The 26727-nt window shown below is 40.7% G+C and overlaps 1 protein-coding gene across 1 annotated transcript; it reads left to right on the top strand.

The window, feature by feature from the left end:
* The first annotated feature begins 510 nt into the window (after window positions 1-510).
* On the top strand, window positions 511-26566 carry ppp3r1a (protein phosphatase 3, regulatory subunit B, alpha a). The gene is made up of 6 exons (XM_046400982.1): window positions 511-815; window positions 10649-10688; window positions 19876-20052; window positions 21319-21378; window positions 21956-22140; window positions 24197-26566. Exons 1-6 carry the CDS (start codon window positions 813-815, stop codon window positions 24242-24244), a joined length of 513 nt encoding a protein of 170 aa, XP_046256938.1. The 5' UTR covers window positions 511-812; the 3' UTR covers window positions 24245-26566.
* Window positions 26567-26727: the final 161 nt, after the last annotated feature.

Genomic DNA, 26727 nt, shown 5'->3' with positions numbered 1-26727 from the left:
CATACAACCTAATATCTTCTCCTGCATCTACAAGTGTTTACACACTCCCATACGTACTGCTACTCATAACACATGAAGCCTTCTGTTATAGTGCTGATTTGTGCTCCAGCCCAAAGATTGTGTTCAGAAACTGCAGGCCTGTGATTGTTTAGGTTTTATTTTCATCTGTAACCACTTCAAATCTCACTGTGGTTTACGACGCTTAGACTGGATTTAGTGCTTGTTCATGAGGCAAAGTCTGTACTATTGATGAACCGACTTAGTGCCATAGGGATTAGATAAAATGAAGTCCATCTGCCAGTTGAGTTGAGCTGAGTGAGGTTGCGGGTGTACAGAGTATGAAAAAGCCTGAGTGGCGACTTCTTGCAGTACATCGGCGCCACCGGCAGGGGGAGCACAAACACAAACTTATTCAGGAGGTAAAAATATAAATAAATAAATGTAACCTGCAGGTCCCGGATGTACAGTACTGCTGCACCTCCCCCTCCCTCGCCTCTTCTCTCCTCCCCTCCGCCACCGCCTGCTTGTCAACCCGAGCCTCCTCCTCCGCTTACTGTCCCCTCCCAGCGGGTCTCCCTCCCATTGCCACTGCAGTGAAAGCCTCGGCAAAGGAGAGAGAGAGAGAGAGAGAGAGATAGACGGGGAAGAGTGCCTCAAGCTGGGTTTAAAGCGAGGACGAGACCTCAGAGAGCACCACAACCATATTTTTTGTATTTCTCGCCACAACTCGGCGGCCTATCGACTCCCCCCCCTCCCCCTGCTGTACCTCTTTTCCGTACACATCGCCTGGATTTCATCATCCGACCTGCAAGATGGTAAGCGGCAAAGCTCCTAATTGTACCCTCCGCCGACTGGTAAACACACCAGTGGGCAGGCCTACTGTTTAATGTATCGAATAATGTGGCGTTTTGACAGGTTGTTTTTCGCGGTGAGCTCTTTGCATGGAGTTAACGGTCGACCACGTAGGGCTCCGGCGAGGAGGAAACGCGTTTCTCACCCACTTTTGGCTCCCTGTCGCGCGCTCTCTCTCTCTGTGTGTGTGTGTGCTAAACCCCGGGGCTGACAGTAGCCTGAAGCCTGTGGCCCAGATATTTCTTATCCCTCCTCGACATAGCCTTCACTCTTATTAGCAACGAGGCCTGTGCGAATGAGTTTTCGTGACAAAAATACACGCTTATTTAGGCCTGGTTTTAGCGACTAAATGTGGCACAGTTCACACATCAGGCAGGAAAAAGAAACGTCTGCTCAAGTCACGTCTTTCGCGCTTGCATTCGGCGTATAACGACATGTTTCTGTATGTTTTCCCAGGCAGCGCGGCGCTCTGTTGATACTTTCAACATTGTTTCATTTGAGCCCAGCTTTAATGAATAGGCCGGGGCTATATTTGTATCTACCTACAGCGCTTTCTAGAGGAGGCTGCCATTGCAGGCCACTGGATTGGCTCGCACTGCCCTAATTAATTGGTCAGTCGGCTACTATATATGTATATTTATATGTAAGAGGTTGAGTTGCCTAGTAACCGTTAAGCATCCATATAATGACCAATAGGAGTGGACTTCACCGGGCAGCAGCGTCCAGGCCTTGATGGAGGATCAAACTGTCAGTAACCAGTCACCAGCAAGAGTTGTATGGTTGTGTGCTTCCCTCTACTATTCACCCAACCATAATTCAAACACACCTCCACAAATCAATTTTCTGACCAGTTATTGGTGTCCTGATTGGCAGAAGCAGCCATTTGTTCACTGTAATCCCGGTATTCAGAATATGTCCACGGAGGACTGTTTTACTGGCTTCTTTTTGTGCAGACAGGGATAAAAGCCACAATGTATTGCTTTTACCTGTTTGTTGGAGGTAAAATCTGTATCAGATCTGGGGGAAGCTTTATTTGTTCAGGGTTTTGTAGATTTTGGTTTCTCACACTTGTTAATAACCAGTAGATTCGCATGTCTGTAAGTATTGACCCAAGCTAGTGATCTGTCATCGAGTTTACAAACTGGGACCACCCTGATAGATTTGCCAGGCAGATATGAATGATTATTTTAGCTTATTGCAGATACATGTACATCAGCTGATGAGCAAGAAGAAATGTCAGAGACGTGTTTCAGGAAATGGTGCCATCATCAGATGGTCCAGCAGGGAATGGTGACAAAGTAATTTCAATTCTTTATGAGCAAAATGATTTTCCGTTATTCATCGGGATTTTGTGTGAGCACAAATGTCAACAAACAGTTATTTTCAGAATATGTCTTGTAAGAGCTGTTTTTTAAGTTCACATTTCAGCCCACAAAGCGTGAACTCACCTGATGCCTGTTCTAAGAAGCAGGTTGACTGAGCCATCTGGATGTGTTTGCCGAGTACAACCTTAAATGTGGAGCAGGGAAAGATCTTTTCAGTCTTTTCTCTTCAGTTCTGCTGCATAAACTACATAACTTAGTAAACCAGCCTTTTGGAACAGGTTGGGTACTTGCTACATCACTACCAGGAGCTCATGCATTGTGATTTAAGGTTGCTGTTCCTGAGTATTATGATGCCTTTGTAAACACAAAGGAACTCAGAAGCCACTCACAACAGCACAACAGTTAACAGCAGCATCTTCTGCCTGTGACACAGCATTGAAATAAGAAATAGTAGCAGTGGCTTCTCGGCTTTCTTGTAGTGAATACATTATCCAGAGACAGGTAAGCTATAATGCTCAGAACACCTTGTTACATTTGCCCTGCAGCAGTCTCCGCTCTCTGCCAGAGGGTAGAAACTAAGGGCATGCATGTTGCAAAGATAGTGTGTCATGGCTTGTCAAAATGTATTCTTCTCTGCTGCAGGGTGAGGCTGGGGGCAGGGACACACAGTTGCTTAAGCATGTAGTGGAATGATCTGATGGTAAGGGGACCATATGCTGCCTAGCAATCAAGCACCACCCACATAAGGATCGAGCCGTAGCTAATGTAAAAGAGATAAAAGCCACAGCGAACCACCAGCAGAAATGATGATCAACAGTATGTGATCCACAGTGCACTTCCAACCAGCCCACTCAATCTGGATTTATTCTCCTCGCTGGTCGTTGCACCGCTGCAGTGCTGGGCTTTGCACTGAAGGCAGCAGTCACTGGCGCAGGCCAAACTCTTGTCAGTAAACTTTTGTTTGTCTGGTATGTCAGCCTCTGTGCCAGGTGAATTGAAAAGTTTAAAGTAACATTCAAATGGCACATCAAGGGTTGCTCGCCTCTGTAATTACTGCCTGGAATAGACCGTTTCATGGATGTAATGCATGAGAGACTGTTCAGCGGTGCTCAGAAGCTAAAAAGGTCAAAATAGATGAATAGATTATAAATTCTAGCCACTGACACTGATGTAGGAGGAGGTGAAGGGGGTGGGTTAAAAGCTGGTATCAATTTTTTGTTCTTTTTTTGTTGTTGTTGTTGTTTGTACAAAGTCTGGGCAAAATTATAAATACGTCACTTGTTGGCAAGAAGCAGAATCTATGGCTGATTGACATTTTTGGTTAATTTAATTAAATCAAAGTGTTTTTCTTTTTCTGCTTCATCAGCAGTCAAGGCCTCAAAAGCATCTAAATAATAGCAGTGGACCAAACAATATGGGGCTTCCTTCACGGATAGCTTTTGCCAGCAGTGTGTTACGCAGTGATTCATGGTATTAGATTATGGGGCAATAAATGAAATTGGCTATTGTTGATATAGGGTTGGCTGTGGCCAACAGGACAAAGTTAGTCAAACACAAAACACATACATTTTCATGTTTTAACAGAAAGTAAAAATATTTTTCTACAAGAAATATGGTGATAAAATGTCAGTTGAAAATAGTTTTGTGAAGGTATTGAATTTAAAAAAGTATAACTTCATTGCATCCCTTGACGTTGAAATTAAGCTGTTATTGAGGTTGCTGTTTCAGCCTTTTGCCTGAATCCACGTAGCGTTAGTGGTAATTTTATAATTAACCGATCATTTAAGTTACTCATCCAGTTATGATTCTAAACATGTGGATTTGTTGTTTTTGTTTGTAAGTTGAATCAAATTGAAATATATTTGGGTTTTGGATTATTTTTGACAACGTGAGCGCCTTGAAGACGTAATTTTTTTCACCATCGTGTTCTCAGCCGGGACCTTCTGATGTGACAGCATTACTCAGTGTGTCCCTGGTAATGAATTGAACACTAGATAAATACAGTAGCTTTATCACTACTAGGTTAATGTGTAAGAAGATTTAGGCATTGTTAGTTTACACAGCATTATAAGGCCTTCAAAACCCTGTATAGGTAAGCTCAAGTCGGGGATAGAAATGGCTGAGAGGATTAGCTCTGCCAGAGTTCACTTGGGCAGCAAGATTTTGGTAATTATTTTCATATTTGCACTTGACTCCTAAATCTGCCTCAGATCCTTGACATACACACAAACACGTACGCAGCGCACGTACAGTATATCCACGCAGGACTGACCATGAATCAACACAGAAGCAAGCAAACATAATATTCAGGTGATATTATGAAACAAGAATTTCAGGTGAGAGTTGATGCTTTGAGGAGCAGAAGGAGAATAACAGACAGATTACTATGAAATTCTAGCAGCTTATTTTCTCATTTCTTGCACATATCATCCGTGGCTTCTCATCTGTGCAATAGAGTAGTAGGTTATTATTGACATTGCTTCAGCTGGTTATTGGCCTGGATATTGCCTTCTGTATAAAGTTGGGCTGATGAAGTGGTGAACTCTGTTTAAAGACCAATCTGAAAGCACAGCTCAGCTCTGTTCTCTGTTGTGGCTCTGAGGGGTTGAGTATGTTTGTCGTAAAGCCTGCCTTTATGGCAAGCTCAGTATGTGCAAACACATTTGCATGGAGGAGAGTTGCAATCCCTGAAGTAATCAAGCAGACAAGCGAAGCAGGAAGAAAATGCCTACACAACAGACTTTATCAGCCCTCAAAAATAATGTCAGTAACATGCTTTGTGTGGAATAGTATCTTAAATGCCCTGCTCAACTCACACATGTGTCTGTCCAGTGTGTCCGTCACACACTGTATGTCCTGTCAATCCATCCATAGTTTTATGCACAATATCTCAGACACCACAGACGGAATTCAGGGAATGATGCATTTCTGCTCTGCATTTTCTGCAGGCTCTTACTCTTTAAGGTTGTCTGACTACATTTAGACCAGAAAGTGAATTAGTGGCTCTAGAACACTGACATGTCCCTGACAGCCAGGTGAAGACAGTCACCGTTGAAAAAGAGCATTCATGCTCAGAAAACCTGCCTTGATTAAATAAGGGTTAAGTTTTTAGTTAGGAGTTAAGGTGGATCCTCTTGTTCTTATGGCCTTTTAATCTTCAATAAACTAGAAATTTATTGTGAATGGAACCTGAAGGTGAGGATTTAAACTTTTTGCTCCATTATAGTGAGCATGTTATGATAGCAGTATCCCTTACTACTAATCAAGAATTAGTGTGCTATCATTTGATTTTGAGAGCAGAATACATTTTTATGTACTGCCAAAATGCCTCAGAAAAGCCCTCCATGTCTGCAGCTCTGTGTGATATACTCCCCAGTCTTTCATGTTATGACTGGGTTCTGCAGGTCTATAATTAGCCGGGTTTTTGGGTCGGCCGTAGCGTTGCTGCTGAACCAGCGTTGTTGCCAGACTCTTCATTATGCAAAACATGTTTTGTGTGCTAAGGCCTAATTGATTGTGAATGAAGCATGCATTATAGATGAGCCAGCACGAGTCTCTCTTTCCCTTTCTGCCTCTGTTTCTCTCTGCGTATGCCAGATGCCTTTTCACTTTGTTCACCTCTTTTTCTGTTTGTTTATAATCACCCCATCTGATACGCTGTGTTAGCCTCTATGTAACAGGGCAGGCAGCTCTAAAAGAAATGCATGAAATGGTTTGTTACAGAAGACAAGTCAAGACTTACTCCTGACCCCTCACTAGCAGCACCGGTGAATCCAAGGCAGGCCTTAGTAAACCTGTAATCCTCAACAACAAATCTGCTTTGCTGTAAGTGTCTTGACCTCCAGGGACCCTACAGTTAGTACTTAAATGACAGTGATGTAGCTGAGAGCATGCACACCTAACATTCATTTACCCAGAATGTTGTTTGGGTATTTTTTTTTTATCCACCTTTGTAAGCTAAGACAAATGTATCATAAGATGTCATAAAGGATAGGCATCAGTACAGAAAACACATGTTTTAAAATGGTTATTTGCCTGAACAGTGAATTTGATGAGATTTTTCCTCTCGTACATCTACTTCCTATTTTATTTTATTCTTTTATAAGTTTTCATTTGGACCCTGAAGTCACTCTGTTGTTTCAGATATGAAAGAAATCTTAAAGGCAGTGGGCGGCAGGGTTGCATGTGTGGTAGTCTGTCTTTGTGTGTCAGCCCTGTGATTGACTGCCGACCAGTCTAGGGTGTACCCTTCCTCTTGCCCATAGTCATCTGGGATAGGCTCCAGCGCCAACGATCCTGACGGATAACTGGTATAGAGAATGGATGCATCTTAAAGGCAGTGATGCCTCCAAGCCTTCCCTGATATTTGCAATTTACATAAAGATATATTATCTGTTCATGCTTTTGATGCATTGGGCTTTAAAGGTCCAGTGTGTAGGATTTAGGGGCAGAAATTGCATCATAATATTTATAATCATGTTTTAATTGGTGTATAATCATCTGAAGCCACATGTGTATTCAGAATCAGAATCAAAATTGTCTTTATTGCCATGTAAGTAAAGAGGTTTCACATTACCTGGAATTTGTCTTGGTGATTGGTGCATACGTAGAACGTAAGAACGAGTAGCATATAATATTAAAAATAAAATAGAATAAGGTGAAACAAAGTAAAATAAGTAAAATAAATATGGTTTTGGAGGTAGTACAAAAGTGAGGTAGTACAGAGTGGAAGTAGTGCAAGTAGGGTAAACAATACAAATGGTCAGCAGGTGGATCGTGACATGAGCATAGAAACTGTTAGACTGTTTATGTCTCTACAGTAGCCCAGAATGAACAAACCAACCACAAACCACTGGCTCTAGAGAGGGACTACCACATTTTTAGTTGTCATCATAGGGGAGGATGCGACGTGGAATGTTCATGTGGTTGCAATCCACCACATCTGTAAATTTGCACACTGAACCTTTAGGAGCCTACATTTTTCTGGACTGCATGATGGTGTGTTACTTTTGTGAAGCCAAACCGACCTACTAAACATGTTGGCATGTCACTGACTTGTCAACTAAAGACAAATGCCCTTGTAGTTAAAATGAACTCTGGAGTATATTATTTGACTGTTAAAACATTTGTGCATTGGAAAACACTATGACTCAAATTCTTTGAAATATTTTTGGACAAGCATAAGACAAGGGTCTCAGTCTACCCAACAGTGATCTCTGGTGCGATGTTTGTAACTCTTGGTTCATTTGGAAAAAGTCACAATGGGTCCTAAATGGATTATAAGTAAAATACAACAAAGAATTAATTTTCTTTAGTGCTACCATAGGGAACCAAAATAAAGGTGTGAACAATAATGGAAGTCTCATGTAGCATGGTGAGGGTCATTGAGAGCCTGTCCTTGAACTGCAGGACACCAGGACACCGCCTTGAATGCAAGCTTCCTTTAGTGAGTCACTGTATCTCTACAGCTCTTGCAATGCTGCTTGGTCACCAAGCAAGTTTTGTGGAGGGGAGCAAACAAAAAGACTTTTCCCTACAGGGATCGATAAAGTATCACATTGTCACTATTCCCTCTGAGCCACACAGGCAAATGGGAAACCCAACCCCAGTAATGGTGGAGTCATGCACTACGCACTGAGCTGCACTGGAATTCAATCCATTAAACTAGCCGTTCTCAGACACAGTCAGCTTGTTGTTTCATAAAGGAAAGCCATGTATATGTCAACCTCCGATCACTTCACTAGTGGCTGACTCCGCTCTCCTAATAGGGTGTCAAATGCTAAGTCGCTCTCCTGGCTAATCCTGTGTCACCTCTTTTTCCTCGCTGCTCTTAAAATACCACAACTTCTCGGAGGTAAGTCTGCTGTGGTATGGCAGCACAGTGATAAGCCAGTAGATGACATAACTGCCACTTTTTTTTAAGACAGGTGAGTGTGTATAGTGTGTTTGGATGTCAACATGAAGGGCACCTCTTCTCATTCATGTTGTGTTACTTATATTCTTTGGGTGAGATTATTTCTTTGGTCTTAACCACTGCAGGAAATTTGTTTTTGTTGTACTCACACTGGCAAACAAGCAAGACAGTCAAAGTCAATCAACATTTTTCAAAATTTTCCTCATCTGATAATCGTAGTATATACACATTTGGAAAGAAAAATTTCAATATCAGAATCATATTAAGTTACGCTGTAAGGAGAACTTTTTTGGAGTATTCTCTGTGTGGTTATCTTGTGCAGTCAAAGTTCATATGCCTTAGTTTTTGATTTGAATTAATCAGTTCATTCCTGGGATAAATCCGCTCTTTGTTAAGACTTTTGTGGACCTCTGACTGCAAATTCTGACTCGGGCTTCTAGTACTAGCATGAATAAAGATACTGCAGACGGCTATGGTTCTGCTAATTTGAAAGACACGATTTTCAGAAACGTTTGGCCAAAAAGGTGGTAGCTGGTTTCCTGGTGTACCAACTCTGGCCGTAGGTACTCGGTTTCCAGTTTGCCGAGCAAGATCACACTTTGGTATTCCTCAACGGAACTGCAGGACAATTCCGGTCGATTACATGCTGGCTCGGGGCATCATTCTCTCTCTGCAGAATCCCCATCGCATCACCCCCACCCCTCTGCAACAGGGACTCCTCACTGGTTCCCATGTGAGCGTCCAGCCTCACTCTGCCAGCGATTGGACGCAGACTCAGTGGACACTGCGATGTTAGAGGGGATGCGGATGTGACTGCTGAACATGAGTCAATAACACACACACGCACAGGACAGGATAGTATGGTTCATTTAAAGAGCCTTTGCGTTCTGCTGGAAAATTTGATGTCATGCAATGCATGATGCACGATATGAAAGAGGCTGCATATATAAATAGCAATCAGCCGCAAGGGGTTTGATTGAAGTATTATTATATTATTTTGAAATGTTCACCAAAACTGCTGTAAGTGGCTTGTATTTATCAAAGTGCATGCAGTTACCTCCTCGTCCACATTTCACCCCAGTGTATTTGTGTTAGGGCCTCAAAATGGCCTGTGGATAATTGCGTTAAAACATTTGCATGTATATCTATGAGTTTTAATTTTAGTGTTAACATTTTTTAGTGTCTTTTTTTTAGAAAAACTGAGTAAACTTTTTTTTTTTTTTTGCCCTAAGATACTTAGCATTGTCACATATTAGTTTCAGTCATGTTGCCCATACAACGCTGTGTATCATAAGTGTGGTATTTAAACCAGTATCCTTTGGTGTTCCCATTGAAATATGCAAAAATGTTATTATGCAGTTCCAAATCCAAACTAGTAAAAACTTTAGCTGTAAACATAAAGTACTAACTTGTGGGATGAATTCTTGTCTCTGCTGCAGGACATGAAGGACACATTTGCATGCAAACTATCTGAAGAATTCACATCAGCGATTTCTAGATAATGAAGATGTTTTACTTTGAAGATCAGGGAAGCATCGTGCTGAAAGATTGTCGAGTTTGATGAAAACCTTCACAAACGATTTCAAAAAGCCTTAATGCATGACTCAACTTAGGCTTTTTCATTCTGTAATACCAACAGAGCACCATCCTTCCTCCTGCCCGACACAGGAGCTAAGAAAACCAGAAGACCGTGACTTCGTTCAGGAATGCACAATACCACATTTCAACATCTATTGACAGAGTGTTACACATACTGGCTGAAGTTAAGACAGTTTTATTGAACAGTAGACTCAACGGTCCAGAGTCTAAGCCATTAAATTTACGGTCCTGCCTGTTTCTGTCTATTGGCAGGATGTAACTTCCCAATAATTAAAAAAAACAAAACCTCATCATCAGGTTTTAAAATACCAGCAGCCTGTTTCTACAGATATCATTACATCTCTAAATATTCAAGCACAGAAGACAGCTGAATGCTCTTTGTTGTCTGCATCATTCCTGTTGTTGAGAAAATGTGCAGCATGAACATGGATGTTGTGCTCACCACAGATCAACAGGCCCTATTGTCTTTTAGCTTTCCCGGTTGGTGCCATTGATTGACGAACAAGGAAGCAACTGCGAGTTCTGTAGAAAACAGTCTAAAAATGCTTGTTTGGTCTGCAATGATTTTTAATGAGCTACATGTGTTCATACTGACAAAACCAGCATGCCAGCATACTATAAGGAGGGAGCCATCTTGTTTCCTTTTCATCTCTGTTGAAAGATGCAACTACACAATGCACAGCAGAAGCAGACAAAGAGGATTAAACATGACAATTAACTTCAATCTCTGGTGAAACAGATGATACTGATAAATGGAAAAATGCTCAATACCAGTTCCAATAATCAGTCTGTCCCTGGTTGCTATTCACTGCCATCCTATTTTAAATAAACTTAACAGATGTAATGGGTTTCTACTGAAACTGCAGATATACTACATATAAACTGAGGTAGTTTCTGTACTATTGTGATGTATCCAGTTCCAACATAAATTGACACGTCTGTTTGTCTCTTTGTTCAGGGAAATGAAGCCAGCTACCCCCTGGAGATGTGCTCGCATTGTAAGTATTTTCAATTTTTGCTTTCCCCGCTCACACAAATGATAGTTCGCCATTTGCAGGGTTTTGCCCAGAAGATGAGTACAGTGCTTGCTGTGTATATTCTGATTAAAATTTTCTAGATTTTTATGATGGTGATTAGATCAGACAGCAGGCTTATCTTATGTCTAATCACTAACTTTTCTGAAAAACATGATTGTCATCTGGTTGGTTTATCTGTCAGTTAAATTTCTGGATAATGTACTATATCACACTACATATGACTAACGAAGCATGAAATTACATATAAATGATTTTATCCATTAAATTCACCCGTGTGATGACATTATCTGTTGCTCTTAAAACAAATTTTAGTTTCATTGTATTCACTTAAATTCTCCTTGTGTTTTCTTTCATGCTTTTTTTTGTATAAATGTTGTGGTTCTAAAATTGAAGATTTCATCTTGGAATCAAACTCTCTTTATGTTCTTTGTCATGTTTATGAGATGCCTGCCCAGTAGACATCCTTGCGCTCTCAGGAGGAGGAGGAGGAGGAGAGCTGAGGATATGACTCACATTTCTTCTTTGTCCGCCTCCTTCACCTTCCCTACCTGATGATACATCAACTCAGGCTTGCGTTGTTGAAAAGTCCTCAGAGATGCAGATTTCTCACTGCCCGCTGTGGTGCTAATTGCCTGATTTGCACTGTGAGGTTGTTAAGAACCAGACTGAAATGGCCCCACTGTTTAATGAGCACTGAGACCACAGCAGGTCCTTCTGTAGTGTAGCCGTACTTCAGGAACAGTGTCGCTGTTTAGATTGACCTCATCATGTCTCAGAATAACTGCTGTGACACCAGAGCTTAGAAGTTAGTTGTTGAGATGTTTGGTGCTGCAGATAAAAAGATGTAGTAAGGGGCAACTATGCAGTAAAATATCTTTAATGTTAATGCTAATTATGAGCCATGGTCTTGGATTATATCTGCTTGGATTTAATCTTAGAGATCTTTAATCTTATTGACTAAATTTGTTTTTTTTTTCCTGCTGAGAAACCCTATAGATGAATTGTTTCCAAATACAGACCTGCTTTTTCTGTCAATAATTGATGTGCATTGTATCTTAAGGGACTGTACTACATATTGACTGTGCTACTAGGACTTGGTTGGTACATGTTTGAACTCTTTTAAGTTTAAACATCACCTGTTTGTGTTGTGTTGCAAAATAACCTAACCAAGACACACATACAGACACAAATATATTCAAAATGACACTTCTCATTGGAGTGGGCGGAGACACATTGTGGCTTGACCATACTTAGACTGGACTACTGTAGCATCATGGGGGACAGGACCTTGGCCTGCCAGGCCTTCCAGGCATTCCCTCCCCAGGATTATGCCACCATAGTAAGGGGACGTGGATTTGGATGATGCATGACCCTGAACTCAACCCATTAGGGATCTCCATATTCAGTCTAAGATACCTACAGTGTCTCTCCAGCTGTCTGCCAGTCTATATCGCTCTCTCTTGCTGTCTTTACTTATTCACCACTGTTTGTTTTTCTTCCTCTCTGCTCAGTGCCTGTCTTCTGCTTTGCATTGTCAGAAATGCAAAAACATCAAATCGCTTAATTTAAACTCAAAAAGACAGATATTTTTTTTACAATATTAAATGAACCAGTGACTAAACCAATAGAAAAACTCAAAAATTGCTTAAAGACAAGGTTTAATGGGTACATATTGAATCAAAAATGGACTTTTTTGCCTCTCTCTCTCTCTCCCTCTGTCTGTCTTGGTCTTTCTTTGGCTTTCTGCCTCTGTCTCTCTCTCTCTCACCCTCTGCTGACAGAGCAGCTGTTCAGCTCATCAACTGCTTGGACAGGCAGGAATTGGCTGTGAAGAAATTAGCTCTGGCCTGCTGGTCAGATAGATTCACGGTGTTGCACCAGCTATTACCGCCCTCAATGAGACAGGAACCAGCAAAGTCTACCAGTCACTAGACAGTTCTTAACTGATATCCAAAGATCAAGAGGAGGAGTGTGTCTTTTAGTATCTCTCATTATTCAATGCTGGAGGATGGATTTTTCTAAACGCCAGTATCCTCTTATCAGTGCAGCGTCTCACCCCAGCTGGTTTAGCTGAACTTAGATCGGGCAAAATTTAATGGCCTACTTGTGGGAGCGTGCATAATTAGACTCACAAATCGCACAGAAACACACCTCCACACACACACACACACACACTCCCATACACACTCTGCTAAAGTGCATGCACATGCCCACTCTGTTCCGCCACTCTCTTCACCCCACACATAGACAACCTCCTCAACCCATCACGCTCTCATAGAGAAACACAGTAGCAAGCCTGAAACCATCGCAGGCCTGTCTGCAGCCACCCAAAATAAACGGCGGGTGACTCGCTGGAGTTCCTTGTTGCTAGGGGTTTCCCTGAGGGCGGCAGCCAGATCCTCTGTAGGAGGGGTGAGTCGGGGGTTTTCTGATGACGGCATGGCTATAAATATATGCACCATTGGTGCACTGCCCTGCTTCGTCCTCAGTTTGGTCTGTGCAGACAAGCTGTACATTATCAGAGCAGGCAGAGCAATCAGCCTAATGCACCGAGTGCTGGAGCCCTCCTCTGTAGTACACACACTCAGCTGTATGGCCTCTCTTCCCAGAGGCCTACGTGAGATAAGACTGAGGGAGTGAGAGAGAAGGTGTGTGTTTGTGTGTGCGCTTATCTTTTTTCAGTCTCAGAAATGATTTCCTGATTTCCAGATTCACAGGTAAACTGGAGCCTGTTCTGTGGCTACCTGATGAAAACCAAATACCAAGCTGCCTGTGTTTGAATTTGAACAGGAATCACAGTTTTAACTAATGCAGCACTATTCTTCACTTTGGGGGTTAGAGCGTTGGAACAATAATTTTTCTTTGGATGGGGAAAAAAAGAACAATTATTCTCAATTATTATAAAAATGAATTACACAAAAGAGAAATTTACAGTTGCACTTTGTTGCAGTAATGTCAGGGAACTCAGGGGAATTGTTAAAATGGAAGCAAGCAGAGGCTGAGATACTCTCAAATCGTGAAAAAAAAATGTTAGATCCTGAACTTCCCGTGATGCAGCTCAGTAGCATCTCTACGTTTAACCTTTTCATGCAAATTATGACATCATCAGGGTTGGGTTTTTTTTTTTTTTTTTTTTTTTTTACAACTTTATAAAACTCCTGTACTGTAGAGTCCTAGATGTAATGCAGCTAAGCAGTTCAACTCATGGCCACCAGTCTGATTTGTGAGTTCCTTTTTCATGATTGTATGCAGTTTTGTTTTGTTTTTTTTTTTTTGTTTTTTTTTTTTATCTGGACACACTTATATAAATATATTCCTTAGATGACGCTCCACCCTCATTGTCTCAGCACAACACTATTGTGCTAACTGGCACAGTGTCATGTATCACACTCATGTAATTACGGAGCTGTTCGTGTAACCTTCTCATGTTAATGCACCCTCACACCTTATCTTGTGTGTTTGGTTAGCTGTATACAACAGGGTCTAGGCTGCAATTATCAGTAACATACCAGCTGATTTTTGCTTTGTATATCACTCCCTCCCCTGCTTGTCTCAGTGCAGATTCCCTGTGTTAATGCAGTCACATGTCCCCATTAATGTGCAGGGTGAACCATTTGATGGCTGAATGTACTTAAGAGGACAAAGTCATTAATGACATTTTGGGAACATTGTGTTTTATAATTAAACAAAAATGGGGAGCAAAAGCCAGTTGCACTTAGAAGATTTTCTGTTCACACAGCTGTGCTGCTGTTTAATGGTTAGCTTGAGCTAGCTGACTGTTAACTGTGGTACTGGTAATATTGCAGGGTTAAGCAGAAGATTTAGTGTGGCGGTCAGAGATGCTGCCCTGAAATGAGGTTGTTGACAGGTTGGACCACTTACAGAAACACTGGTACTGACATTGGCACTTGATTAAACAATTCTTATTCTGGTTGTACTAAAGCAAAAATGGCTACGTTTTCGATCCAAGCAGCTGCACAGGAATCGGTCGTGATGACATAGTTGTAATTGTAAATTGATGCTTATGTGTTTGTGACAGACTTAGTGTGAACTTCCTGTACACAATCAAACACTTATGACATGCATATGCATATATTTTGTTGTATACACACCTTATGAACAATTGTTGAAATGTTTCTCATTCTTGTGTGTGTGTGTGTGTGTGTGTGTGTGGGCTAACTTGGGGGCTAACAGGTTCCAGTTGCCTAGTAACACAGTTGAGGGTGCATGCAGTGCTTATGAAAGTGTGTGTCTCTGTGTGTTGTACTTTGCGGCGGAGTATATGAGATTATCATAATCATCTCACAGTTACATTGGGTCTCCCTCAGAGCTGCTCATTAGCATAGCAGTGTGAGGAGCCTCTATGACTGTGCAGCCTTATCCGAAAACCATTTATTTTTGGATAGTTTTCCCTTGAATGTTGCATTAAATGAAAAATGAATCCCTGGGTGTATTATTCAGCTTTTTTTTAATACAAATGAAAGTAAGAGAACGCACATAGCTCTGTAATATTATATTAAAACCCCATCCATTTCTCCTCCTGTGAAGTGTAAGTTACACTCAGAATCTTTAACGCAAATGTAAATATAGGTTATTGGGTGATCTTAGTCAATTGCACTATCATTTAAATCCTGTGGCTCTACTGTAACTTGATCCATATCCTTACAAGCGATGTGGAACAGAGATGTGCATATATATGTGTCGGTTTGCAAAATCGCCCACATCATCACAGCTGTCTCCTCTGCCAAAGGCTCAAACACACAGGCCATGGCCTGATGCTGGGGTTAAAAACACGTCTGCCTCCTCCTATTGTGCAAGAGAGGGTCATGGAGGAGGCTGTTGATCAGCTAGAACAGAATGTGTTATGCAGGTTTTATATTTTATGCGCACGAAGATGTGCAGAAACCTGTCACCTTTGCTGTAACAGTATTTTTCCCTCCTGTCTGTAGCTGAATGTACAGATGTTAGTGAGATTTTTAAAAAATAAGACCACCTTGTACCTGTCGTTCCTGGCTCTCATATTTGTGCCAGGCATTTTTTCGTCAAGCATGGCCTTCTCAGTGACACAGCTATCCTCTTAAGACAGTGACACTTTCCAGTTGGACTCTGTTCCTGTATTTGTTGGGCAGTTTTTGGTACCTGTCATCGCACCACATTTTGGCATCTGTAAAGGAGGATGGCAGTCGATGCTTGTAAAGCTGGTGATCTAGGAATTATTTCTTTTCACTGCACTCAGTGGGAAGAGTTTGCATGAAAGCATGAGATGATGGTGATAGTTACATCAGAGAACCTCATTAGCTTCTCTGGTGTTTTTCTGTAGAGTCATAAACCTCCAGCTATGGTATGATTCAGGAATACTTATCTCTTGGTCATAACAGTTTTCTGCACAAGCGATATGCTGGATTGGTCAGTTAACCTAATTGCTGTAGTAAAAGTCTTAATCATGAGTTTTATTTGGCTCCACTGGGAGCCACGTTTGTCTGTGATGGTGGCAGACTTGAGACTTGTTGGTTTGAGACTGGGAGAGGGACTCAGACTGTGAGAAAGCTGTTGTCCTTGCTGCCATGAATAATACATGTACCTCCTCACTTGGCAGCTCCAGACAGCAGGAAGGGATCTGGGCACAGCGCTCAGATGTTCCCTGCTCAGCGACTGCAGCAAAGTTTGTTATGCGTTGTAAATGTCAGAATGATTTTTCAGCTTATCCCACTGACCTGACTGTGTAGCAACCAAAAGAAGTTAAATTGTGACAGAGAGCCAGTTTAAAGTGCATGCCTATTTTTACAACTAAGAGTATTATTATTTTCATTGACCAATCATTTCCTTGATTTGCTGATTAATTGTTTGGGTTTATAAATGTCAAAAGTACTAAAAAATAACCGTCACAGCTATAAAATCCAGCAAATGTTTTTATTCAAGCAGCTGGTACCCCATGCATTTTGGAATTCTGTGCTTTTTGTAGCTATTGAATCAATGTGTATTTTCATTACTCACTGATCTGCCTTGTATCCAACCAACAGTCCTCAACCAAGACTCTTGTAAACTAGATTATAAATGACAGAGAAAAGCAGCAAACCCAGACATTTAAGCAGCTGGAACCAGCAAATGTTTGACATTTTCCAATTAATGATTCATTGATTATCAAAATAGCTGGCAGCTCATTTTTTGTCGATCAATTAATCAACTAATTATTGGAGCTCCAGTTGAACTACAAGCAGAATCTTATAAATGTTTTGCCATTTTCAATCTTTTGAGCCATATAGATTGGGCTCTGACTAGTTCAAGTTGACCTGTTCACTCTCTAGTACCTGAGCTATCCCCTCTCTCGTCATTTGGCAGTCCTGAAAATGGCATCCTGATAATTGTTGAGAAGTGCTTTTTTATTATGAAGTCATTGGCGAACAAAAGGACCATTGCAGAATGTGGGCTGTGGAAGTGTGTCAGAAAAAAGCTGAACATTAAATCATAAATACATTTATAACTTTAGTGTGCGGCAGTGTGCTTTGAGTTTATACTGGGCACTAGACCCCGCATGGTAATTATCTGTAGCACTGAAACCCCCCATTAAACCCCTGTGAGCCAGGCTGGTGTCATGTGCTGTGAACAGGAAACAGGAGGCTGCTGATAAGGAAGTGTTTTGTGTCAGAGGACAGCCGTGTGCTCAGCTCTGGTAACTCACACGTATCAGACACAGAAACCCTGCGGCATATATCAGATTTTGCTAAAGTACTGATTCATCATGTGTCAGGGGTTGTCAGACATGTAAAAACAGGCCAAGAACCAGCGACACAACCTACCTAATGTGTGCAAAAATCATGGAAATGAGACGCAGTGCAACAAACATCCGTTGTGCACTGAGTTGCTGTGCTGCCTAGAGATGCAGAAGACAAAAAAGCTGTTTATTAATCAACAGGCTGCATGGCTTTTCTGCATCACCAATTTAATTTGCCAAGTGCTTGCACAGCACACAGGCATAATTTACCAGTGGTTAATGTTAATGCTGAAGATTAGTAAGAACATTATTCATCAAAGAACAACAGGATGTGAATGAATTCAGGTTGCCAGTCAAGCCATCAGCGTTATCATCAGCTGCAAACATATATGTGTATATATATATATATATATATATATATACATATATATATATATATGTACTGTATTTAACAGTTTGTGTTCTTGTTTGAAGTTCAGCTTTTATGTAACTGCTACTGCTACTTTATTATACAGGTTCCGCAGCTAACAGTCTTTTCTGTTTTGATTACTTTGCCTGCTTAATTAATCATATGATCAGAAAACAGTGGAGAAAAAAAATCATCACAATTCTGATAGCTCAAGTTGAAGTGATCAAAGGTCTTGCTTTTGTTCTTACAACCAATCACAATGTATTCAGTTTACTATCATAGAAACAAAGAAGGTCAGCAAAAATCCACCTCTGAGAAGTTGGAACGAGTGATTTTTGCCATTTTACTTAAAGATGACTTAAAAGATGAATTAATCAGTAAATAACTGGTGATTAATTCTGTCACATTTATAACCTAACCTCTCTCATGTTTATGTTATACCAGGGACAGAAATTAATGGACAGCAGATTGGACAGATTACACTGTACTTTACTGTTAGGCCCTCCAACCAGCACAAGTGTCTGCTGCTGCTGTGATTGTGTCCATCCCAACTTTTTCTTTTCCTTTCTCACTCTCTCTCTCTCATTCCTCCCCTACTGCTCCACCACACTCACACTTTGATTAGTCATCGAGCTGATGTAGCACAGCATGTCCGAATGTTGAAACCCAAAACACAGCCCACACCCCTCCAGCTCTCTCTCTCGTTCTCTCTCTGCATCCTGTAATAAGAAGCGGAAAGATGGGATAACATGCAGTTGCTTCAGGTTGTCTTGTTGGGAGTACAGACATCCAAGGTTCATATGATACATTCCGTCTTGTCCTACTTGTAATTAACACCAATAGGCTGACGTGAACATTTGTCAGGTGCAGTGTAAAATAAATCTGATGTCAGCCCACTGGCTGACTTAAGTTTTAGCTTTTTTCCCTACTCTGTGCTGATGTACCATCGTAGCTCACATTGTAAATCAACTTCGCAGTCTTTTCCTGTCACTTATCTGAAACGGCTTCCCTCATGGAGGTCAGTAAACCTGATCAGAGCTGGACTGAACTGAATTCTTAGTGTCATAAATGTGTCACACCACCTCCCCTCTGTCAGCTATGTGTTAAGATAAATTGATAGCCCATGTTATTTAGGACCCCAGATTAAAGCAGGCATAGTAGTAGTTCATGGTTGGCCAATGGGATCATGTGACTGAATAAGCTTATACAGTAATTAACAACTGGCTTTGTTATTGCTTATGGATTACTCCTTGCAATTGTACATTGGTCAGAGACTTAAGGCTGTTACTGATGGCAGGAGAACGAAAGATCCGGACGCCTTCTGCTAAAAAAGCACCAATAGACAACATAGGCTGTAAGTTTTCAAGAAGTTTTATGCATTTGCCCCTGTCTCTCTGATACTTCCTGTGTTGCTCCTTCTCCTCCACCCTTTCATTTCAGCTTTCTTTCTTCTATTTTAGATTCACAGCAGTATTATCAAAGCTGTTGCCTGAATGTAATGTTTGCAGTCTAGCAACTGGAGCTTTTTTAATAGTGGGACCCAGTTCAGTTTTTCTTTGGAGAACAGCAGAACAAAATGTACTGTGTGTCTGCAGCTTTCAGTGGTTGGCTCAGTCCTGTGCAGGCCAGAAGTGGTGTCCTTGACCTAGTTGCAAGTGGTGGCTACTAAAATTTACGACTACTGTTCATGCAGGTGTTAGCAAAGGGATAATTATATTTGACATAAACATCCACTGGCATATTGTATGTGATTCTTCATCCATCTTGGAAGAATGTTACCGCAGGTGGAAAATGCAAAGGCTCATTTCCTCCCTGCTGTTTTCTGCTCATTTTTTTTCCATTGTCCTAGTATCAGTGGTTGTTCTGAGTTTCGGGTCTATCTGGACACCATGCATCTGACCCCAGTACAATTTGCTCTTCACCGTTGTGATGATCTAGGAAATGGATAACAACATCAGCTGGATGTCCACAAAACAAATGTAAATATCTCATCTGGATCTTCTCCCTGTCTTTCTTTTTGTCTCCAGTTGATGCTGATGAGATTAAGAGGCTAGGAAAGAGATTTAAGAAACTCGACCTAGATAACTCTGGCTCACTCAGTGTGGAGGAGTTCATGTCACTGCCGGAGCTCCAACAGAACCCACTGGTCCAGAGGGTCATCGACATATTTGACACAGACGGGAACGGAGAGGTGGACTTTAAAGGTATGCAACAGACTCTACTGGTGTGGGGAACTACCCTTGCTAGATTTTACAGCTTTATTCTGGACTATGTCAAGTCTAGTCAGTTTTATTTATATTGCCCAAGATCACAAATCATATTTGCTCAGTGGGCTTTACAATCTGCACAATGTTTGACACCCTCCATCTTTAGATCTTGATTTGAGTGAGAGCAAAGGAGAAACACTCACAGCTGAAGTAATGAAAGAATATATATAAATATATAACTGAAATATAACTGAAAATCAAGGCAAGTAAATGAGCTCTGAGTTTCGATTTAAGAGCCTCAGTGGAGTTGGATTGGTAGTCTACGGACTAACGAGACTGCATAAGTGCTGATATGATATTAGTGTTTTGACTGCTATCCCAAATTTGATCACAGCTTTATCGTATTTCAGAACTACTTTCTCAAAATTGCCTTACTCGAAATTCAGTGTTTGAATTTTGGAGTGCCACTTTGACAGTTTATATGTTGGTGTGACAGCAGAGCATGCAGTTCACTCAGAGGAACTTCACTTATTTGACTAAAATAATGCCTTAGTAATTGCTTGGCATTATTCAGAAGTCATCTTTCTAGGTCTTAATTCATACCCATAGTTTGGACTGATAAGTGCATTTATTATGTGAATGCAGGGTGTGCTGAGTTGTTATGAACAACAGTCATTCAGCACCTTAATGTTTGCTGGAACTAATGTCCCTGCACTGCAGGCTCTTATTTTTAAGCAGCTGTAGCAGTGTCCATTAGCATTAAGTATGATTTGAAGATCATTTTCTGCAATAAAGATGATTAATAGCACAAATACACAGCTGCTCTGAGTAGTGAAAAAGGTCCACTTTGTGAACTGAATACATGATGGGGAAATTCACCAACTCTTAAGTGATAAGTGATAAGTGATACAAAACATACCCATGATTCTCAGTGTCAATACATCATTGTCTTGAAAGTTAAACTACAGTGAAAGATCATAAATGCTCATATCTCTATATGTAGGGACTTTGCACCCGGGAGTTTCTCTCAGCTCTTTATTGCCTCCTAAATCTTGGAAGTCATTAAAATAATAATTAAATAGAAAAATTGTGGAAAAGAGCTCTAACATTTATATCTTCTTTCACTGTTGTACAAGGACTTTGAGTTTATCTTTGCTGATTTGAGTGATCAGCTCTCTCATTAATATTGCATGCTGTAAAACATAGTCACAGCTTTCGCGAGTTGTAAAACCTACAGTGCTCATTGTTGTTCTCATCTCCCAGAGTTCATCGAGGGAGTCTCACAGTTCAGCGTCAAGGGAGACAAGGAACAGAAGCTTCGATGTAAGTGATGCTGCTTCTTCATTAAAACCACATGTGGACATATGTAGCACCTCTGGCTCAAGGTCTCTTGTGTCCTTGTTTTGCTGCTTTGGGACTAAAAACAGCCGGGGCTTTGTCCCATGGGTCTCCCCTGTTCTGTTTGTCTCACCCTGCTCTACTGCTACAACAGAAAACATCCCCTGGGGGAAAATCGGTAATTGTTGAACAATGTACAAAATTCACTTTTTTTGCACACCTGCTACTGGCTTATAAATCGAAAACATCTCCTGTTAGAAATGGTTACTATCCAGGGTTATGATCCTCCTCTAGAATCAAGCTTATGGCTAGTCACTCTCTGGAAACCAAAGAAGAGCACGTTTGATAAGGGTTTGTTTTTTAAATATCTGAAAACCTGTAGGACTTATGTTCTTTAATTATTACTGTCAGTCAGGTAGGCGACTCTCTGAGATCCATTGATCAGTGACTGTTTCTCTGAACGTTTGGTTCTCTGTAGTTTTTGCAGTGTAACTGACACTGACACTCCTGTCTGCCCCTGCTTCTGTCCTCCCCCTCCCTCACGCCACACTTTGTGCCACAGTTGCTTTCAGGATCTACGACATGGACAAGGACGGCTACATCTCCAACGGCGAACTCTTCCAGGTGTTGAAGATGATGGTAGGCAACAACTTGAAGGACACGCAGCTCCAGCAGATCGTGGACAAGACCATTATCAACGCAGACAAGGACGGAGACGGCAGGATATCTTTTGAAGAGTTCTGTGCAGTAAGTCCAAGCTCTCCTGGGGTATTTTGGGGGTGGTGACATTTCTGCTGATGCAGCCTGTTATGGTAAAGGCAAATGCCAAAGGGGCAAACAAACTCAACAGATTTTTGCTTAGGCTCGACAGCACTGGGTTTCAATTTCACACTTCCTGTTGAAATATAGTGTCAAGGGCTGTAAACACAGGCTGCTAGCTTCTTTCTACACATTATGGGGCACTAAAAGTCCTCAGCTAGCACTATGTACGACCACAGGAACATTGGACCAAGCAGTAAATAAAAGATTTATTCTGTGTGGAGGGCATCTAGCTAAAGCTTATCTAATGATATTTACAAGTACCACCATGAAACAAGCTTTCACTTACAGTGAGAAAGCACTAGTCAGAGGCATAGTGCCTTGACATTATTCTCACAACCCAGGTATGGTCATGTGAGACGGGCAAGCATTGAAATGATCAGCTCATAAACTGACATTAATGTCATGAGAGCATCATTGCAGGGGATCATTTTTGGATGAATAAGTGGACAGAGTCACAATAGTTTGATATAGTTGGGATTAAGATGTAGCTGCTGTATTGCAGGAGATATTGCAAAGATGATGAAATTGTGACAAAGTTACTCTTTAAAGCCTTGGTCACAGTTAAGGAGAACACACAATCAAGATTGACATCCAGGATTTAGCTATTATGTGACTGCATTTCTGTCACAGATTCAAATACGGACCTTATAATTCAGACAGAAGCTACATGACCTAATTTAATAATCTAATTTAAGATCAAGAAGACAAAGACGTACAATTAGTGTTAAAAATTCATCCATACACCTTTTATTGGAGCCCAGTGGAACGTGCTTTGCTCCGAGACATTTTCTGAAATGAAAGGCGCCAGTTGTAACTCCGACAGACACAAGGCCCACATGCGATGGCTGCATCTCCGGAGCCTTGAACTAAAAAGGCTCGTGTCCTTGCGGGAGTGTATTTCTAGAATGGCGCAGGAGAACATTAGAACCTGTTTTTAACAAAGTGTTGCTGCTCACACGCTTCGAGGTTCAGTGAACATGCGTGACATGATTTTAATCTGACTTCACATAACCCTGATCTGAGCACAGTAGGGTGAAAGAAACTGCAAAAAAAAAGACAGTCTAAACATATCACAATGGTTATAAAAATAGATTTTTAGAGGGTTTGTTGTAGTAAAGGGAAAGGGTGTTTACAGTGAGGTGTTAACTCTGCTCATTTACACAGGAAGTTCTACTTGTCATTTGATGTTGAGAACAGAGGCTGGATGATGTGTAGTAGTAACCTTGGCTGAGTTTAAGAGTAAGTGCTTCTCAGCCTCTGAAAGCAGTTATATAATGTCTTCAGTTTGGCTTAAGATTTCAAACTGTAGGTGTGAGATCTGAAAGAAGTTTGAAATGAAATTATGAGACATTGCAATTGAGCTGCAAGATGGGAAATATAGGATCCAAATTTATATATATTATATATATCCTCTACGGCTTCAGTTGTGAACATTTGTGGTTAAAAGTGTCTCTTGTGAATCTCCCAGCTTTTTGGTTGCATAATATTAAATTACTGTTAATTTGACAGGTTAATTGTTGAAGTCACTTATCCCGGGAATCTGACATTCATTGTGTCCACTCAAATTTAAGTATTTGCTTCTTTTCTGTGTTTGATATCAAGTGACTGGACTCTCGGTTGGCAGGAAGTGAGGTTTTCACCATGGACAATTGTTAGGGGTATTTTTCACTATGTCTGTATATTACAGTTTGAAAGATTAATTGTAAGAATAACAGTTTAATGAAAGTAACTGCTAGTTGTATTTGCAATGTACATACTGTTACAGCAAGAACTCAAAAGTGAAATACATAATAAAGCACTTGTTTAATCAATAAGATTCATAACAAGTGGAGCCAGGGAGCTGTTACTGTGCACACTGGGTCAGTGTCAAGACCCACTGGGATACTTAATGGGACTGAGCCATCAGTAATGTTATTAGTGACCACTTTATCACTGCCTGCAACAGCTCTGGATTAAAAGAAGTATTTTGTTTTGCTTCCAGGTGGTCGGTGGTCTCGATATACACAAAAAGATGGTGGTGGACGTGTGAGCGCTCCTCCACTTGCTGACACCCCGCCACCACCACCACACACATACACATACACACACACACACACACACACACACATGCACCCCTTCCTCCTCGACAGCCGCTTTCTCCACCATCTCTGAAGATCTGCTCGAGACGCCCAGCCAAATGCTCTCTGTGTAACTCAATGGAAGTATTCTCTCTCTCTTCTCGCTCTCTGTGAAGCCACTTTTTCTTTCAAAAACCACAGGCCTCGTGAAGCCAACTTTGAAGTGTTATTGAACTAGAAATCCTCTCAGTAACCCGGTCGTAGCACTTTATGAGACTGAAGGACATCTATTTGTCATTTGCAAGAGCATCTCTGATTTTGGATGAGGGGGGAGAAAGGGGGCGCAGTGGAGAGGCTGGTTGGCTTGTTCATATTTCATATTTCATCCTTCCTGTTTTTTTGTTTTTGTTTTTTTTTTTGTTAATTGTTATTTTTGATATTTATTTTTTGTTCTTGTCTTTTATAAAGAAGAAAAATACAAGTATATCTATGGTTGTCTTGTGAGTGGAAGTGTATAGTATTTTAACACTTGACTTACAGTACAACTCAAAAGTAGGGTATGAAGTGCCAACCAGAACATATCCAGAAACCAGTCCAAGTTATTACCCACCATCACCACTGTCATTCATGCCGGACAGATAGGCTCGTGAAACTTCCAACTGCGAGTCATATATAAATTTCTGATTTTCTGACTTTGTGTCCTCTGTTAAGCTTACATACAGCAGTTTGGTGTAGATCAATAAAAGCTTCCAGTCACTCTTAGAAAGGCAATTCATGTTTCTCTTTTTTTTGTGATAAGATTTCTAGTTTTACTCATACTGAAGAATGTGTTTATGTTGTTGGAGATTATCGTTGTTTTCTGTCATGAAATTAAAGGTAGATGAATGCCAAGAAAATGTCTTTCCAAAATAATTTGTGGCTCCAAACTGGTTCATGGTTTACGCTTGATGAGGCATTTTGCGTTGGACAGCGTGCATCTGTAAGACAATCTGCAATGCAAAGAAAAGCTCTGCACTCACACTGACAAATGGACTGAATTCATTCAAACTTCTTGCGTTTAAATGTTAAGAACAGAGGCTGGACAGACGTGGCTACGACCTGAGAGTAATAGTATGAGAGTGAATAATGGTGAGATTATACATTGTTTGTGCGAGTATATAGCAATTTAAGAGACTTATCTGCAGGCAGCATTTCTTAACCAATATGTGTATATTAGGTAATCAATGTGTGCTCATCTTCCTTAACAGGAAGAGAAGGCTTTGTTTCTGCTTTACAGGAGCCCTTCTTAATACTTAACTTTTCTTAGTACAGCGCAGGACGGGTCTGTTTTCTTTAAAGCACCACAAACACTTAAACGCGTTGGTATGATCAGCGTGCAGTGGGAGAGGCTGTATAATGTAGTTTTTTTTTTTTCTCTTTTTTCCCAAAGTGTACATTTCAAAAGTTGGCTTCTTCTTCCACTTTTTTCCGTCACAATCACCTCATTTTCTCCCCCTCCCACCCACTAATGCGAACAGGGAGAAAAACAAATTCAACCAAATTTTAATTTCTATGGGGAAAAATGCTTCCCACTATAAACTGCATCAGGATAGCTTTTTCTTTTGCTTTGGAGGCCGACTGCTGGTTTGAACAGGAGTTTTCGGTCAGAGATGTGACTCTGGAGTGCTCTGTTGTCCTTTTATCCCAAAGCTCTGCACGGCTTGGGCCTCCCTGTGCTTGCATGACATGGAAATATATTTTTTGTTGTGCATGTAGATCAATTTTTGAAATAATCCTCTTGTTTACACATGGATGGTGATGTTAATATATTTAAAAATTTAATGGTATACAATATGGATGTTGCCAAACTTTGGTAAATGTACACATATTATGAGAGGTAATCCAAATGAACTGAACTACATATAACTTTTTGTATTTTACCCGGGTCAGCAAGATGCTTCTATTCCAGTAAAAGTTGCATATCTGATCCTGTCTCAAACTGCCACACACTGTACTCAGCTTAAAGGGGAAAATTTGATGTTTTTTTTTCCTTTCTTTTGTATATAAGTATTTGTTAAATGCAGTTCTGGCTCTCTGTTCTCTGTATAGTTCAGACCACGCTTTAGTTTGTAAGAGCTACCTTTTCTCTGAGGGACTTTTTAGTTTGTGTGGGGATATCTGAGAAGATTTAAGTTTGAGAACCATTTTTTTCCTTTTTCTGCATGCTGCATCTTATGCTGTGGGACTGTTGGAAACTTGATACTGTATGAAAATTAAATAAAATTTAAATAAACTTTGAAATGTTGAAAGTAAAAGATTTTCTGTCCCTTCTTTTCCAAAACATAATTTCTCTTCAGGAAGTTATTGACTGGAACTATAAAGTCGTAGTCACAAATTTTCTTTGGCAGCATTTTTAACTATTAATGAATCCATTCCTGGTCCAAAAATCTGACATTTTATAGACCTCAGTAACAAA

Source organism: Scatophagus argus, chromosome 10, assembly GCF_020382885.2.
Source record: "Scatophagus argus isolate fScaArg1 chromosome 10, fScaArg1.pri, whole genome shotgun sequence".
NCBI lineage: Eukaryota > Metazoa > Chordata > Actinopteri > Scatophagidae > Scatophagus > Scatophagus argus.
Note: the sequence above shows the minus strand (reverse complement) of the source record. Positions and strands in the feature narration are given on the sequence as shown.

Excerpts from the sequence above, each read along its gene's own strand:
- ppp3r1a (XM_046400982.1), top strand. Across the intron at positions 21,379-21,955 it reads CAAGGAACAGAAGCTTCGAT|TTGCTTTCAGGATCTACGAC; the intron begins GTAAGTGATGCT and ends TTTGTGCCACAG. Across the intron at positions 22,141-24,196 it reads CTTTTGAAGAGTTCTGTGCA|GTGGTCGGTGGTCTCGATAT; the intron begins GTAAGTCCAAGC and ends TTTTGCTTCCAG.